Source organism: Crocodylus siamensis, chromosome 1, assembly GCF_052110815.1.
Source record: "Crocodylus siamensis isolate JL-2025a chromosome 1, ASM5211081v1, whole genome shotgun sequence".
Classification (NCBI taxonomy): Eukaryota; Metazoa; Chordata; order Crocodylia; family Crocodylidae; genus Crocodylus; species Crocodylus siamensis.
Genome location: NC_143395.1, coordinates 395,375,253 through 395,392,617, shown reverse-complemented (window position 1 = coordinate 395,392,617; position 17,365 = coordinate 395,375,253). Strand labels below are relative to the sequence as shown.

General features: G+C 42.9%; 1 protein-coding gene across 2 annotated transcripts in view; it reads left to right on the top strand.

Annotated features, from left to right (window-relative positions):
* ARHGAP42 (Rho GTPase activating protein 42) overlaps window positions 1-17,365 on the top strand; it is a 313,916-nt gene that overhangs the window by 213,788 nt on the left and 82,763 nt on the right. For both annotated transcript variants that reach the window (XM_090030242.1, XM_090030234.1), the window contains exons 6-7: window positions 1,578-1,688; window positions 15,133-15,237. In XM_090030242.1, the coding sequence (XP_089886368.1) occupies window positions 1,578-1,688; window positions 15,133-15,237 (216 nt within the window). The remainder of the gene's footprint in view (window positions 1-1,577; window positions 1,689-15,132; window positions 15,238-17,365) is intronic.

The window sequence follows — 17,365 nt, the reverse complement described above, 5'->3', positions numbered from 1 at the left end:
TTGTCTAAAAGCACTGTGTGTTTGTAGAATATAAAATAGTTTTATTTTTCAGTTGCTGTTAGTTTCTGAAACTCCCTCATGTATGACATTTCTAAAATTCCCAGCTGGAGGAAGGTATTTGAAACTGGATGTGGTACAAAGTCCAGGATCCCTAATAAGCCCTTCATATCCAATCCTGTTCCTTTGTCCCACTCCCTTCTCTGGGTCTTTACCCAAACTGTCCATAGGTAAAGAACATCTTTCCCCAAGCCACTTTTCCTTTCTTCAGTGCAGTCTTTCCTAAAAACTTGCATAGAATAGCTGCAGATGAGATAAGTAAGGGAAGGAGAACCAGACCCAACATTTTCAAATGCAAGTGTCAAATGTTAAGCCCCTAAATCTATGCTGAACAATTTACATAAGTGTCCTAATTTTTTAAAGAGTTGATCCCTGCAACTCCTATTTAGTTTTAATTTTGCCCAGTAGCTCTGCAGGAACTAGATGCCTAACTTTAAACATAGAATTCAGAAGATTTTGGCCTAAATGTACAGTCACTTTACTCAATAACTGCATTTTTTGAAACTGTTGTCCTGTCCTCCTCCTTTCCTTCCTTTTCTGTTTTGTCCTGACATAGTTAGAGTGTTAATACACTATGGGAGAACTTATGTTTCTATAGCAGCTAGCCCATTTTTGCATGTCCCAAATATTTATTAGTTGCTTTACACTTAGAGTAGTTGGCCTTGCCTACTTTGCACCATCTGTTTGCCTTCCTTCCAATTTTGCCCACATTAATAGTATTTAAAGAACCAGTGTGTATGCTGAAGATGTATACCATGAACCACATTCTATCCTACCTCATTTTGAAATGGCTCTGTTGCTAAACGGTTGAAGAATTAAAGGGCATTTTTACATGTGCTTCCGGGGTGAGGGTGTGTGGCTTTAATTAGAGCAGCTCTGAGAGCCGCTCTAATTAAAGCTCCCAGAGCATCTCATGCATCAGCATCCCTGTGCTTCAGAATGGTGGCAGAGGTGTTTTATGTAAAGCTCATCAAATGAGCTTCAGTTAAAAGACTCCCTCCACCATTTTGAAGTGCGGGGATGCTGATACACAGCAAGCAGAGGCTAACTGGAGCATGCTAATTAGCGCTCTCTAGCAGACTCGATTAATTGAGGCTACTCCAACATGCTGTAATTACAGCTCATTGGAACAGCCTCCTGGCTCATGTATAGGCACTCAGAATGTCTTAGGATGCATTTCAAACAACCTTTGCATTAAAGTTGGTTATACTAAAAGAGAAACCTAGAGGTCTTGTTTCTCACAGTTCTTTGGGTTGGGAGTGTTGTGAAGACAAATTCACTTAGCCCATGGTAAAGAGCATATCTCCTCAATTTTGAGTGATCTCCTTCAGGAACCACTGACATCCCAGATTTCTTCAGTCAAAGGAGGCTTGTGTTAGGAACATGTTGAAGTAGGGAGTATAGATGAGAAATGAAGCCAGGAATCTTGACCGTAAGTTGTAAATGTGATGGTTAATAATAGAAAGTAATAATTGTACTGGTATATTAAATTAATTTGTATAAACTTCATTTTAATTTAGGCAGATACACAGATTGACAGAGAACATCAAAACTTTTATGAAGCATCATTAGAATATGTGTTTAAGATTCAAGAAGTGCAGGAGAAAAAGAAGTTTGAATTTGTTGAACCTGTAAGTTTTCTATTTATATTTTTCTTTCTTTACCTAAATTTATAGTGAATGTATTTAAAGTTGAAAACTTAATTATAAATTCTTATGGGGCATCTCTTTTTAATTAAAAGAGCATTTGAATATAGTTCATATGCAAACAGACGTAAAGATCTTTCCTCAGGAATCATTTATTAAAGGCTTATGCAAAAGGCTTTGTGTCTACTGTGGAGTAAAATAACAGATGGTTTGGAGTGTGCATAACATTTTAAAGGTTTGACTTTTAATGTGTCTGTACAACCCATAACAGATATTTCCTAATATAAAAATTGGCTCAGACTCCCAACCATGATATTAGGCTTAACTGTTCAATGTATGTGATTTATCTCAGGTTTACTTTTCTAAGTTATGCATGAAATAGTGTGGAAATAACATTAAAATTAATTTTAGGACTATTAAGCTATATTTTGTTTGAAGTCTAGTTTATAGCAAAGTATTTCTGAAAGAATTGTATAATTGGAAAGGTATGTGCCAAGATTTGAAGGAAGAACCTAAAATTAAAATGTAAAATCTATTCATAACATATAGACATGTATGATATTTGCCCTTCAAAGCCTTATGAGTTTAATTAACATAAAGCATATGATGTTGGTACTGGACTCAGTGAAACTCCTCCCATGATCTCACAGTAAACATGTGCATAAATATATATGTGTCAAGACTTTACTTATGTGGCCTGATTTTTCTAAAAACATTGAGCACCTTACAGTTCGTAGAGCAGCATTTCCCAACCTTTTCCGCCCCATGGCACACTGACCTAAATAAAAAAGCACCATGGCACACTGGACACGGAGTGGGGGGTGGCACATCGGGCGGGGGGGCGCGACCTGCCAGATGCTGAGGGGAAGAGGTGGCACGCGGCCAGCGGGACAGCATTTTGGTCTAGAGCCACACCCCCTGCCTGGCTGGAGCCCCGCTCCCCATCTGTCTATGTCTGCAGCAGCAGCAGGCAGGGAGCGTGGCTCCAGCCAGACAGGGGGCATGTCTCCAGCCCAAAATGCCGCAATATGGCTGGAAGTGCCTTCCAGCACACTGGTTGGAAAACACTGTCCTACAAAATCATTAGGCAACTAGTTTTGAGTATGTTGGCCCTTACAATTTTAGGGAGTGCCAGGAAAATTTTTCACCCATTTAGCATCTCAGAAAATGCAAAAATATTGTTGCCGTAGGTGATTTGTCTGACATTTAAAAGTCTTGCTATACAAAGGACTCCTGAGACAGAGATTCAGTAGCATTCCTTGGGCTGCTGCAGCCTTAAGAGATGAATTAGGCACTGGCTTCCCCAGACTGCCCATTTCTCATAAGGGAATTTTGGTTTCCTGTGGACAAGCCTACTAAGGAAACTCTCCCTCAGCTACAGTTTTTTCTTTCTGACTGGCTGCCCTTTTTTAGAAGCCTGTTTTACACCGGTCTGCCAGACAGACAGATGACTTGCAATATCAGCAATGTGCTTTTGAAGATGGTTAAAAGTTACCTATCCCTGTCCTAGAATTATGTAGTGTTTTCCCCTGTGTTCCTGGACAAAAACTCCTGATGTTATCTGACCTTCCTTTCAGCTAAATATCTGAAAGGCATCTCTTGTTTAAGAGGCTCATAATCAAAGGTAACTCTGATAGTTCTCTCTCTCCCAAACCATTCATTACTTTCCAGGTTATCTAACCTTGTCATCATTGTTGACCATGAACCAGAGTGACTTGTATGTGAAATTCATGTCACCGAGAACAGTTATTCTGTCTGCATTCCTGTATTTGGAGTTGAGCGTATGTAACATTGATGCAAACTAATGAGCCTGAATCCAACAAGGAGTGCTTAGAGAAATCCTATCTTTATGGCCTACAGCTGCCAAACCCGGAGACTAAATTTTTCCTTGGATTCCTAAATAAGAGTATTTTTTTACCTGTCACAGATTAATCCAAGGCCTATCTCCCTGTCTACTGCTGCAAAACTAACACATCCTGGAACAGAAAAATCTAGCAACCTTGACCTAACTCTGACCCTGGTATAAGAAATGTTAATCTCATTTAAAGTAATAGAGACCTGCTGTTCTTAAAGAGACTGCTATAACTAGAAAATATTATTTTGCAATGACATACACATAAAATAGGGTACATTCTATTTCATGTCTCAAATGGAAGAGAGCTGAATAAAAATAATTTGTATTACATATTCATAAACCAGACATCAAGCCAGATTCCTTGGTTTAGCTGGACTGTACTTAATTGAGAGCTGGAGGGAGAGTACAAAGGTAGTTTATGCTACCTGTTTTTCTCCTTTGTTCTGCACGGCATCTGAGGTCCATCTACCCACAATCTCATCTACACATTATATCTGGTGGGGAGTACTAGAGTGTCAGGTTTTAGACTAAGGATTGCCAACCCAAGAATTTTTTATAGTTATTATTTACAATCTGCAAGCTTTATACTAACAGCCAAACTTTTCTGTAGCCACGTGTTTTTAATGATATGTTTTACATAATGTAAATGTAACACTTCTTCCAGGCCCTGCCCTGCTGCCGGGCCCAAGTTAGATGGGTTGGGTTCAGATTTATGGTTTTAACTTCAACCATAGTAAAAAAGTAAAAAAAAGTTTGGATGTCAATAAAAGGTTTGCTGTAAAAGAATTTTTTCTTGAGTTGGCAACTCTTAGTCTACACTGGCAACCTTTAGTCTACGCTGCATGACTTCCTGCCACCACAGGCCCCCTACTCACCTCTGCATCCTTATGTGCCTGAATGCACCATGCTGCCCCACTAGCCTAACCTTTCAGCCTTACCCCTGCTGGCCCCTGTTCTGCAGCCCAGCATAGACCCCCAGAGAAGTCTACCTGTGACCCAACAGTATTATAAGCATCCAGGAATGCAGTGGCAGCAACACATGGCTGAGAGAATGCTCCTTGCAGGGTGCTGCACCCCCACTTAAAATCATAGAAAGTTACGGTTGAAAGGGACCACAGGAGGTCATCTAGTCCAACCCCCTGCTCAAAGCAGGACCATCCCCAACTAGTTCCTCCCAGCCAAAGCTTTGTCTAGTTGGGTTTTAAAGGAGCTTTCACCACCTCTCTGGGTAATCTGTTCCAGTGTTTTCATAGATTTCATAGACATCAGGGCTGGAAGGGACCTCGGGAGATCATCCCTCCTAGTGAGAAAATTCTTCCTAATATCTAGCCTAAACTTCCCTTGCTGCAACTTGAGACTATTGTTCCTTGTTCTGTCATCTGCCACCACTGAGAACAGTATAGCTCCATCCGCTTCCAAACCACCTTTCAGGTAGTTGAAGGCTGCTATGAAACCCCTCCCAGTCTTCTTTTCTTTAGACTAAATAAGCCCAGTTCCCTCAGTCTTTCCTCATAAGTCACGTCCCCCAGCCCCTCACCATTTTTGTTGCCCTCGGCTGGACTCTCTCCAATTTGTCCACATCCTTTCTGTAGTGATGGCCCCAAAAATGAACACAGTACTCCAGATGTTGCCTCACCAATGCCGAATAGAGGGGAATAATCACTTCCCTTGCACTGCTAGCAACACTCCTACCAATGCAGCCCATTATGCCATTACCCTTCTTGGCAACAAGGGCACGCTGCTGACTCATATTCAGCTTATTGTCCACTGTAACCCATGGGTCCTTTTCTGCAGAACTGTTGCCCAGCCAGTCACTTGGACATGTGGAGGTGCAGCTGTGCTCTGTCTTTCAGAGATTCAATGAAGTTGTGGCTGCTATTTTTGTTTTGTTTGGTTTGGTTTTTTTCATGGACCTTACTCATAGAGTTTTTAGCCTTTTTTTTATTTTACTAACTTTCGGTAAATTTACTGACAGTCGGCATCCTCATTCAGGCTCCATTTCCAGTACCTTTGTAAGACTGGAATATTTTTGTTCAGGAGGGGTAGGTCAATCAAATCAGCTTTGTGGCCAGTGTGTACCACTTAGCTGCATTCGGGTTAAAGGTCCAGTGGATTAATTCAGATATAGCATTTTCCACCTTAGATAATAAAACCAGTTTATTTAGTCCAGTATCATATCTCTCACTAGATGCTAAGCCTAGATGTTTCTAAGAAAGGTGTCAAAAAGCTGTGTATGGATAACTATGAGCTAGTAGCCTCCAAGAAATTATCTTCTAAACTCCTGAGATTGTATTTTTATATTAATCCAAGTAAAGGAATATATAGAGATTGGATTCTAACATGAATCTTGAGATTTTAAAACTTCTGTTGAATATTAATGTTCTTTATGGTCAGCTGTATATTTTATAGAGAACACAGTTATGCTAAGTGCTACCCAGAAGACACTTAGCAAACAGAAAACACAGTTGATAGGCTGATTTAAAATATGGACTTGGTTTAAATTGCATCCTAATTTATGTCAGCGTAGAGGGTAGTATGGAAGGTTGCTGATCTTAGAAATAGATTTCTGTTAACACCCTTTGAATTGCTGCAAAACTACAGATTAAATACTTGTAGTCTGTTGTGGATTAAAGTGAATTATTGTAAAAATCATCCTTTAAACACTTAAGTGTAAACAAGAAATAAAAGGAATCAAAACTTGTGGAAGAGGTGATAACTTTTATTAGACCAACTAGATATTTGCAAACAAATTATTTTATTTATCTGCAAGCTTTTGGGCATAGTTGCCCTTCATTGGGCATAGGAGAGAACAGAGGTTGTAAAAATTCTCCTGGGAAGAAATGAAAATTATTGTGTCACAGGAGAGCTGAAGGAAAAGTTGTCACCTGTGTTTTAAGAGGGATTTTGGAGGGTTTCTTGAAGTGTCCTGAATATTCAACTGTGATGTTGAGAAGAAAGATGTTTATCAGCTAAAAATTGGGGATAAGGCTGCTGAGAAAAAGAGGAAGGAAGAATTATTTGATAGAATTTAGTCCCTCCCAAAGCCTGCCTCTGAATATTGTCCATATATATTGGCTAACTGGAGCAGGGGGGCTTTCTTTAGGTATGTGTGTGGTGGGAGATGGGAGGAGTTTGATGGTTCATAAATCATGTTGACTGATGTTCTTTTGCATGTGAACCTGTGAATACCTTTGAAGCCTGCTGGGAGGCTATTGGTTGACTTTCTTGCTCTGCCTCTTGTCTCAAGGCATCAATAATAGTTTTGCTTTAATGCTCTGCTTTATATATAACATTAAAATAATCAACAGCTGAATCTTTTGTAAGTCTTTCAAAATTTGACTTTTTCTCAAACAGAAAACAAAACAATGCTCTATGGAGATAAGTAAAGGTGTGGACTGAATTCTGAAACCCAAACAGATTTGTGCTGATTTTAGAGAGCAAAATTTCTTTTCTCTACATGTGTTTTAGAGCTTCATCCTATTCCCATAGACAGTGATTACAAAACTTCAGTTACTTCTTCAGAATCAGGACCTTAGAGACTATGAAATAGTTATCTGTCGGCCAAGGAAGGTGTCACAAACCCATCCAGAGAGTACTCCTAGAGCCCCAAATTTCTCCCCACTGTCCTGCTGTTCTTCCCAAAGACTACACTGAGGTTTACCCTGAGATAACTTTATTCCTGCAGGCTTCAGCTCCTCTGCTGTTAACCTGGACCTCACATCTACAGGAAGGAAATCGTTGCCAGCTCCAGGTGGCTTCCCCTTGGGTTGTGAAAGAACTATAGGTCCCCCTTTTTGTAGATTGGGTTAGCCTGGAATATTACTGTCCCTGACATCACTCTTTACCACAGGCAATCAGTAAGGAGACAAAACAACAAAAGGGTTTTTATATAGGAGGGTCTCAAACGCACCCTCTCTCTCACCCGCCATGTCTTACTGGAATATTACTAATGGGAGGCTGCCTTATCATCCGCTTGGACACGGTGCCAAGTTTGTCCTAGCCCCTACCCTGTACAGTGATCTGGTGCACCCCAGCCTTATGAGCCATGCATGCCTTCGACCTCCCCTTTAGCACGCCCCAAGCCTCGCTGGTGTACTGGACTTTCTTATGTCTTGCCACTATGCTTCCCCTGGAGCTTCCCCCAAAGGTCCCTGCCCAAGTATTCGCTCTCTCTGGGCTCAGTCAGCTCATGCTCGCTCTGTCCAGGGCCTCTCCGGTCTACCCGCCCTCTCCGGGACCTCCCCAATATACATGACCCCTCTGGGCTTCTATTCATGTGCCCGCCCTTCTCTGGGCTTCTAATTGAGCGCCTGCCCTTCCGGGCCCTGATCCACATGTCCACCCTTTTCCAGGCTTTACTCGTGCACCCGCCCTTCTCTGGGACTTTTTACCATGCGCTTGCCCTTCTCCGGGACTTTATGCAGATCTGGTGCCGGTTGCCCCCCTAGGGCCTCTGACTCGAATTCTGCCCTCCCCGGGGCTTCCCGCTAGATTTGCCCCCTCTCCGGGTCTTCTCCCAGTGGCTTGCCCTTTCTAGGCTTTTACCCGCGCGTCCGCCCTCACCGGGCCCTTAATCACACGTCCGCCTTACCTAGGCCTCTCAATGGCCTTGCCCCTTCCGGGGTCTTCAATAAGCTCACCCCATTCTGGGGCCTGTCCCGTGCTTCTCGTGCTTGGTTGCCCGCTCTGGGGCCTGTCTCACGGTTCTCACGCTCCCTCGCCCTCATTGGGGCCAATGCCTCGCGCTTCTCACGCTTGGGCTCAGGTGGCCTATAGCCATGCCTGGCCCCCTGACCCTCCTTCTGGGCTGCACACCCCACTGGGCTAAATACCACCCTACATGGGGCTGGGGTCACAAACCCCAAAACGCCGCGCCTCTCACCAGCACTCTCCCACAGTGCCAGGTCTGGCACCAATCACTGTGCCCTCCTTGGGCACCAGGAAACCCCCTCCGTCTATTGGGGATCTCTCCCTTAGCCTGTCCCAATAATCACCCCTCTGGGCTGGGGTCAGGACACTGCAAACTTCAGCACTCCCTCCAGCACTGGGAGCACCCCCCCCACCTTACTGGGGAGCTCCTAATGAGGCCTCCTCCATCTCCTTATAGCCTCACCTGGTTCTCCGGTATTATACAAACAGTGCAACAGCAACTCAAAGCTATCAGCCAACCGGCTCTAACTCTAAATAAGCCTACCAGCTATAACATTCTGCACCACCCTGACTCTCCTTCAAGCCTTCATAACAGAGGCCTCTCCATCTCATCTCAACACATAGGCACTCAAATGTTCAGGCAGCTCTGCCTTGCTCTGCTCTGTAGCAGGGCTCCTGCCTCTTAGGCTGCCAGAAGGGAAACTGGCTCTGGCCTCAGCCTCTCCTGTTTATATGGGCCAGGCCCCGTCCCCTGGCTGTCAGCTGACCCAATCTGTTGCCTAAGCCACCTTCAGCTGTGCTGTCCTGCTGATTGGCAGCCCAGCCCTATTCCCAATGCCAGTAGCAGGCACCCCAGTGCCCTGCTACATATCTCCCCCTCCCAGGGTTGAGCCTCCTTAGGAGTGGGGCGTGGGAGTGCCCTGTGACAATAACAAAAAAGATAGGTTAAGTTTTTTAACCTCTCATCTAGTGACAGCCTAGCCCAGGGGTTGGAAAAATGGCAGGTTCAGCGAGCAGCCAGACTCCCATTTCCCAAAAGCCCCTGCCTGCATTGCTGCAGCCAGCTTCCATGGAGACCGTAGCAGCAGCGGGCCATGACAGTACAGGGATACTGTCTTCATGGAGACTGGCCCCAGCATCACTGGCAGGGTGTGTGAATGAGCAGGGAGCAATGCTGAGGCTCGGACTGGGATCTTGCAGCAGTGACAGCATGGTCCAGATCCCTGGCAGGGCTGGATCCACTGCTCACACGCCCCTGCCGAGCTCCAGACCACACTGTCACTCCCCAAGATCATGGCCCCAGAGCAGCTCCTAGTCCAGCCACATACCCTGCAAGCACTGCTGGGGCTGGCCTCCATGGAAACCCTGGCCCCATGCTGTCATTGCCCCGGTGCTGCTGGGGTCTCCATGGAAACTAGCTGCAGTGACACAGGCAGGGTCGGTTAGGAAATGGAGTCCACCATGTGCCCAATCCAGCCCGTGGGCTGGACTTTGCCCACCCACCCCTGGCCTAGCCCCTCTGAGAGTTCTGCCAGTATTTCCAGAGATCAGCGTACTTGCTGATCCTGCCATTCCTAATGACTGGTGATCTCTGTTCCAGCAAAACCTAGGATCCTCCAAAGACCCAGATTTCCCCATAGATATAGCCTCTAAAATACCTCAAAGCCAGCAAATACACCCATCCTCTCCCACAGCAGCTAGATTCCCCTCCCTCCTGGAACCAACAGTGAACTTCTGTTTGTTCCAGGAGATCGTTGTAACTCAAAAGGCTTCCTGCAAAGCGTTGAGTTACAGTGGGGAGCTATGCTTCTGTCTGCACCCTGGGGCTAGGGGCAGACATTCAAAAAGCCTGATCCTGAATTGATTCAATCTTTGCAGGTTACTACTACTACTACCCACCCTGCCTGCACAGTCCCAGGCTTTTCCCTGCTCGCTGCTCAAGGGGTGGGAGTGTTGCCAGCCCCTAGCCCCTGGCTAGCACTGGGAGTGGGGGCTAGTGCATGCATCAGTTGATGCTACTAAGCTTCTCAGTCTCCCTTTCCATGTCTGCAAACCTGACAGTGCTGCAAACCAGCCAGGGGGCACATAAAACCACAGCATTATCAGCCTATCAGCAAACCACTGTGTTATCAGCCCATCAGTAAAACAACAACCTCTCTCATTAGTAAAAGCTCTTCTTAAGCAGCTTTTTCCAAGGGAGGAAGGAGGGGACATTACCAGCTACCTGTTGATTAGCTCCCAAAAGCCCTAAGCCTGTCCTAGAGAAATTGGAGAAGCGCACACACGCACGCACACACCCTCAGCATTAGCTAGCATACCACATACCTACGGTCCATTGGGCTGGGGTGTGTGATGTGGGATATGGGAAGGAGGGAGGGGGGAATCCCTGCTTGAACAGGGAAGAAGGCAGGCAGACTCTTCTATACCTGCAGTCTCTCTCAGAGCTCTGGCTAGGGAGGAGAGGGGCAGGGCCAGCCTGTTTTCTGGAGCAGAGAGCATATCCCAGCCCAGGGCTGTAAAGCATCTGGGCTGATGAGAGACTCTGGTTTAACTTAAGCCAGGAAGGGTTCTGGGACAGGCATTGCATAAACCTGTTTGACCCAAATCAGTTAAGTCTGATACTACATTCACCCAGGTTTATCTTAAACCAATTTTGGCCATTTTGAAACTGGTCTATGTGCAGTGAACTTACGTTCTGTTACAGATTTAAACCAGTTTCTGATCACTTAAACCAGTTTATATGTAATGTCTCTCCCTAGCCTGGGTGTCCATCCCTACAATAGCACCTTCTGCCTGTGATCGGGAGTGCAACTGTCCTTGCCCTACTAACACAAAAGTAAAAGATACTTAGCAGTTTTGCTTACCTCCTTTTCTTTAAGTATGAGTCCCTCAATTCCTTTGACTAAACCATGTCCAAAATCATAAAGATATATACAGACAGTGTGCCACAGTCCATACAAAAGTCACTGTTATGATAAAAGCAACATACATGGATGCAGCATAACATTGGGTTTTGAGTGTGACCACACATGCCGTGCCAGCAAAACCAATACAAGAAAACCTATGTGATATCCCGTGAACCCAGCAAAATATGGCAGGGTTTGTGACATAAGGAACAGGATCACTAATTGTCATTGAAGTATTTAAGGCCTGGTTCAACAAAGCGCTGGCTGGAATGATCTAGTTGGGGCTGGTTCTGCTTTGAGCCAGCAGTTGGACTAAATAACCTCCTGAGGTCCCTTCCAACCCTAATTTTCTATGATTCTATTTTTATAAAAGTAGTTTGCATGTACTTGCTTATAGCTTGATGACAGCCTTCTATAATGAGAAACAAATACTGAGATAAATGCTACTATTTTAATATTTTAATAGTATAGTTCCCCCTTTCTTGCATTGTTCATGCCATTATTGACAATATTTATTTTAATCTGATAGCTTTAATCGGATAGCACCTTTTGCTGCTATACACATAAATAAAACAGGACTAGGAAGACAGTGACTTCTGGCTGATTCACTGCAGGCCAAAGGTTAAATTCCTCTCCTGTCCAAAACTTAAGCACAGTCTTCTTCCTGTGAGAATGAAATGACCAAGCAATCTCAGGGTCACAAACTCTACATAAAAATAAATAAAGTCCAGAGAAATCTTTGGATTTAGTTTCAGGTTCTGTGCTGAAATCCAAGCCGCTCAGGCACCACACAGACAGTGAATAGCATTGTGTCATGGAGAAGAAACCTTGTTTTTTATTGATCTGCCTGATGAGGCATTCAGAATGAGGTGGCTATAAGGTGCTTGTTGCACTTGGGCAATTGATAATATAGAACACATTGGGGATTATATGTAACATTTGAAACTAATCATCCCTTAACACACAAAGAGCACCTTGAAAATGCATGCTGGAGATCTTAGAAAGAAACTGGGCATTTTTTACACCATTTAAAACTTTTTATAGTTATGGGTCAAAATCTGGCAGTGTGCTGTGCTGGGAACTAAAGTTTTTCACCTCAGCCTTAGTTTCCCAGACACGATCCTTAGGCCATCTCCTATACAGGAGGACTGTTACAATACAGGAAGCAAGCAAAAGAGATTTGACTATTCTCTTCTGTCCCTGTCAGTGACTTTATGTGCATGTTAATCTGCACACTTAGTACAAGCTATTTTCTCCATCGGACATGAATGTATTGTTCTATGACCTACATGAGCTATGTATTTAGTGTACACACACACATGCGTGTGTATGGAGAGCACTGACCTGACAGGCTGGATCACTACAGTACACAACTGATACATTACTAGCAACATAATTCTAAAAACCTGACCTTTTTTTTTTTTTAGTTAAAATAGGGACATTGTTTACTGTCCCTGTATTTTGTCCTTTCTGATAAATTCGACTTTGCTGCCATCTAGTGCCAGTAATTATTTTTCCACTTGATTTCATTGCGTACTTTAACAAAAGCTATTTTTGTTAGGGGAAATTAAGATGAAAAATTTCATTTAGGTGTATAGCAGCGGGTTCTATGTGTTTGCATTAGCATCTTTTCCAAACTAATAGATTAACCAGCCAATCGTTAGTGTTTATCCAAAATAAGTTTTAAACTCTTAAAACACTAATAAACTTGCATGACATGTGGCATCAGGGCCGGGGAGTGGAGCAGTTCCCCAGAGCTGGCAGAGCCCGTGCCAGCCCCTAGCCCCAGCCTCCATCTCTGCCCTGCCTCACCTCAGGGAGGAGCCTGCTCCAGGGAACTGCTCTGTGGGCTCCACTGGCTCCGGCGAAGTGCTCCACTCCCCGGCCCTGACGCCACATGCCTCCTTATACCCCGAGGTGAAGTGGGGAAGTGGAGCAGCGTCCTGGAGCCAGCGGAGCCCACACCAGGCCCCCAGGCCTTCGATCTCCAGGCCCCAGGCTCCAGCCCCCACTGCCTGCCTCAAGTGAGGAGTGAGGAGCTTACCTTCGGTAAGTATCCCACGCCACACGGAAGTGGCGCGCTCATGGACCGAAGTGGCACGCTCATGGACCGCCACTCCTTAGAGGGCACATTGATTCTAAGGCATGTTATCAAGCACTATTCGTCCATTTAAAAGAACATGTTGTGGAGCAAACACCACATTTTTCAGAGATTGTCATGCAAGGGTGTTTCAGAGAGTAATGGCAGTTTAGAAATAAAACCATGCTGTGTGCAGTGAGTGGGAAAGGGCAGTGGAAAACACTGATGGTGGCATTGTTGAACACACCTATTATAACTATGTAGAGAAGTGATGTGCCCCAGTAAATGGTCGTTGCACAAAAAACAGTTTTATTTCATACTTGCCACTACTTTCTGAAGTGCCCTCATATTCTGTCTTTATCTGATCCAGTTGCCTAATCATCCACGCCACCAAAAAAAGACTTGCAAGACCAGGTTCTCAATGGAGACAAATCATTCTAGGGCTTAACTGAAGTCAGTGGAATTGTAATAGTTGATTGTGTAAACCCCTCTTGTTTTAGATGAGACATGCCCAGGTGATATGTAGAAGATTTCTAAAGCTAACATAAGGTTTAAAGAAAAGCCTTAATGGTCAGGAATCCTGTTTATGTTCCTAGCACATCACTGGCTTGAGCTCATAGCATTTTGTTTCAGTGTCCTCATTTGTAGAATTGGGATAACACTTATCTATAAAAAGAGATTGTCAAGCTGAACCAATTAATGTTTGCAAAGTATTTGAGATCCAGCACTTGATGGAGCAAAAATATCACTGCCATCATTACTGCAGATGTTACCTGCTGTGTTTGCACATTGGAGCACAACTTTCTGGTAACCCCAGTGAGATGCAGGAGTCTAGTTTCTTTGCCCAAATTGAGAGAAATAGAAAAATTAAAGGAACTGCAAAAATTCAAAACAACATTGTAAAAATGTTTAGCTTTCTATAATCATTTAAAAGTGCTACCTTTCAATTACACGTCGAAACACAAAGTACAATCTTTAAAATAATATTGCTATTGCTTTCCTTTATAAACACAAACTGAATTGTCCACAGTAATGAAATGTCTGTAGTAAAAGATTTTTGTGGTTTACTAGCATGGTGCAACTTGATGTGTTTTTCAAATTGCCCACTTTTTTAGCAATAACAGAAATAAACATAGACCAAAATATAAGGCTATTAAAAAATAAATAGGTGGCACAAGTATATTCACGTAGGGACCAGGTGGAGATTTCTGAAATTTTAGTAGTATCCTCATTTCTGCTTAATAAATAAAAGGTAAGCTAATAAAAATAAATTAAATAAATAAAGAGTAAAGGATTTTCAGTTTTGTAGATACCAACTTAAATTTCTTTATTGGAAACTGTAGCAGACATACCAGTTAAAGTTAGACAGAGGTATATTTTGTTCTTTAGAGCAGGAAGCGTGGTCTGGGACTTCTTGTATTCCTTTTATTGATTAAACTAGTCAAAGGTTATTTTCAAGTCTCATCGGGAGAAAATAGGCCATATAAAGAGTCATGAATTTAAAAAAATAAAATCCTTGAACTTGGAAAGTACTTGCTGGAAAAGTGGAAAATCATATTAGATTTAGAAAGAACCCAGATGAAATATTTAAAAATTATAAACAAAAATTGTGACAGGTCTAAAGTAAAATTTAAAACAGCAGTTCTGTATTCAAATTCATTACCACTGATGACCTCTTATGTGATTTTCATGCTCGTACTACTCTGGCACTGAAAGTAGTATCTTCAAAAGATATTTGTTTTGCAGATTAAAGGGCTTTGAAAGTATGTCATTATTTAGTTTCCAGTGTCTTTATAAATGTGTCTGTCATGCTTTGAAGTAACTTTACCATATCACAGTTGACTACTTTTCTTTCTGTCACTCCCCTATGTTATATTTCTGGCGCTTACAATCCATGGATATGTTTATATTTACTATTACTTTATTTTACCTTTTCAGCTCTTGGCCTTTCTTCAGGGATTATTTACTTTTTACCACGAGGGATACGAACTGGCACAGGAGTTTGCTCCATACAAGCAGCAGCTGCAATTCAATTTACAAAATGTAAGGCTGAGCTGTATTGACTATGCTTTTTAGCTAATTTAATATTAAGGCAATACAGGAGACCAGCATTTTTTTTATCGAAACTGTAAAACCTGAAATCTGTTGAAAGCTAAATAAGTTAAATTTATGAATAGGTGTTAAGCCTGATAGCACAAAGCTTCTTTCTGTCTGGAGCCTTTGAAAATCATCTGATTTTATAATTGCTTTTTTAATCAAATTTTGATACATGACGTCCAGGTTTTATTATGGCAGGGGCGGGCAATTATTTCATGTGAAAGGGCTTTTAATGAGTTTTGGCAAGCTATCAAGGGTAGCCCCGCCCCTTGACAGGTGGCACACCCCCTGGTCACCATCTGGTGACCAGACATCCTGCCCCTTAATCCCTAAGCTTTGCCACCGGAAGTCCCTCCCCTTGCCCCCGAAAGTCGTCCTTTCAGCAAGGTCTTTTGCCATCTCCGAACCAGAAAAATACATAATTATATTCTAAGAAGCGAACATCTATAACATTCATTAATTTAATTTCAAAAAATATTTTTGTCCTAGTTAAAATGCATTTGTGTAGTGTACATATAGGTGATTGTATATAATAGTTTAAAATGAAGTCTTATTCTTGTATATTGTGGAGGGGGTGAGAGTATGGGGGTGGGTATAGGTTTGTGGGGGGCTGTGTGTGGGGGGGAAGGTGTGGATGTGTCTGCGGAGGTGGATAGGTGTAGAGGGGTGGGTATTGGGTGAAGGAACATGTATGTGTGTTTGTGGATATGTGGGGTGTGAGTGGGTGCAGGGTTTGTGAGGGGCTGTGTGTGGGGGTGGCTGGAGTATGTGAGGGGGTGTGGATGTGGGGATATGCTTGTATGGCAGTGCGAGGGTGGTGTGGGTGTATGTGTATGGTGGGGTGTGCTTGTGGGACTCGCCCTATGAACACACACACACATATGCACTCCCTCCCTATAGACACACACATGGGTGCTGGAGCGGGTACCCATGTCCCTGGGTCTGGCAATGCAGCCAGGAGCCATGTGGTGCTGGAGCAGTGTGGGGTTAGGAAATATGGAAGAAATCAAACTTTGCATTGTGGTTGAATCAGAACTGACAGAGCCAGCTTTTCTTTATTAGGGCTATACTGTGATCACAGGGGGAATTCCATACAGCAAGGGGAATCACCCACTTGTCTGTTTCAAAGGATTTCTCGAACTCTTTTAAAAGTTTACAAACATATTTATACTTAAGACAGAAAAAGAGGGGAAAAAATCACCTTGGAGAAACAAAACAATGGTAAATCACACAGACATCCAGGCAATTTACTTAAAGAAAACATCTGTGTACAGGGTAATATATCAAGACTGAACAAGGCATGCAGGAATCCTTATCTCAGAACATGTAACTGAAATAAGAAGTATCAGCACTTCTGGTCTCTGTCTGTTTTTCTAGTCAAGTAGGCCAGAAGCCCAACTAAATTTACTACCACATCCCTCATTTGTTTGTTTTTTTCCTTCTAGCAAGTTAGATATTTATAGCTATAGGCCTTTCAACTTCTTGTTTTTCAATTTACAAATTATATACTTCATTTCTGGTTGATGGGCTATTTCGCATTTGCTTAGTAGCACAACTTAAGCAACATTGTACTATCATAAACTCTAGGCATACTCCAAGAAAAATAACAAACAAGATCAACAAACTATGAATGACAGTAGAGCCTAAGGAACTGAAAATAGAGCTAAACCAAGAACTCAAATTCCAACTATCTGACTCATGCAATTTAGCTGCTTCTTTTTGATTATGTTTACTTAAATCCTGGATTTCTTCTGAATTATCGGGAATATAAGTACAACATTCTTTACTTATTAAAGCACAGACTCCTCCTTTGCTGGTAAATGCAAAGAGAAACTGGCTATCAGGGTGTAGAAGAAGAGAAGAATGCACAAGTCAACAACAGTAAAATAACAAGCATTAGGAGGAATACAGGACAAGATGGTAGCTGGATTTGGTACAACAGGAAAAGTAGGTAAAACTGCAGAATTTACCGCACGGAGGTCTTGTACAAAGCAATAGGTATTCTTTCCAGGTTTTGTTACAGGAAGAATAGGCATATTACAAGGGCTCTTCATCGGGACAATGATACTTTGCT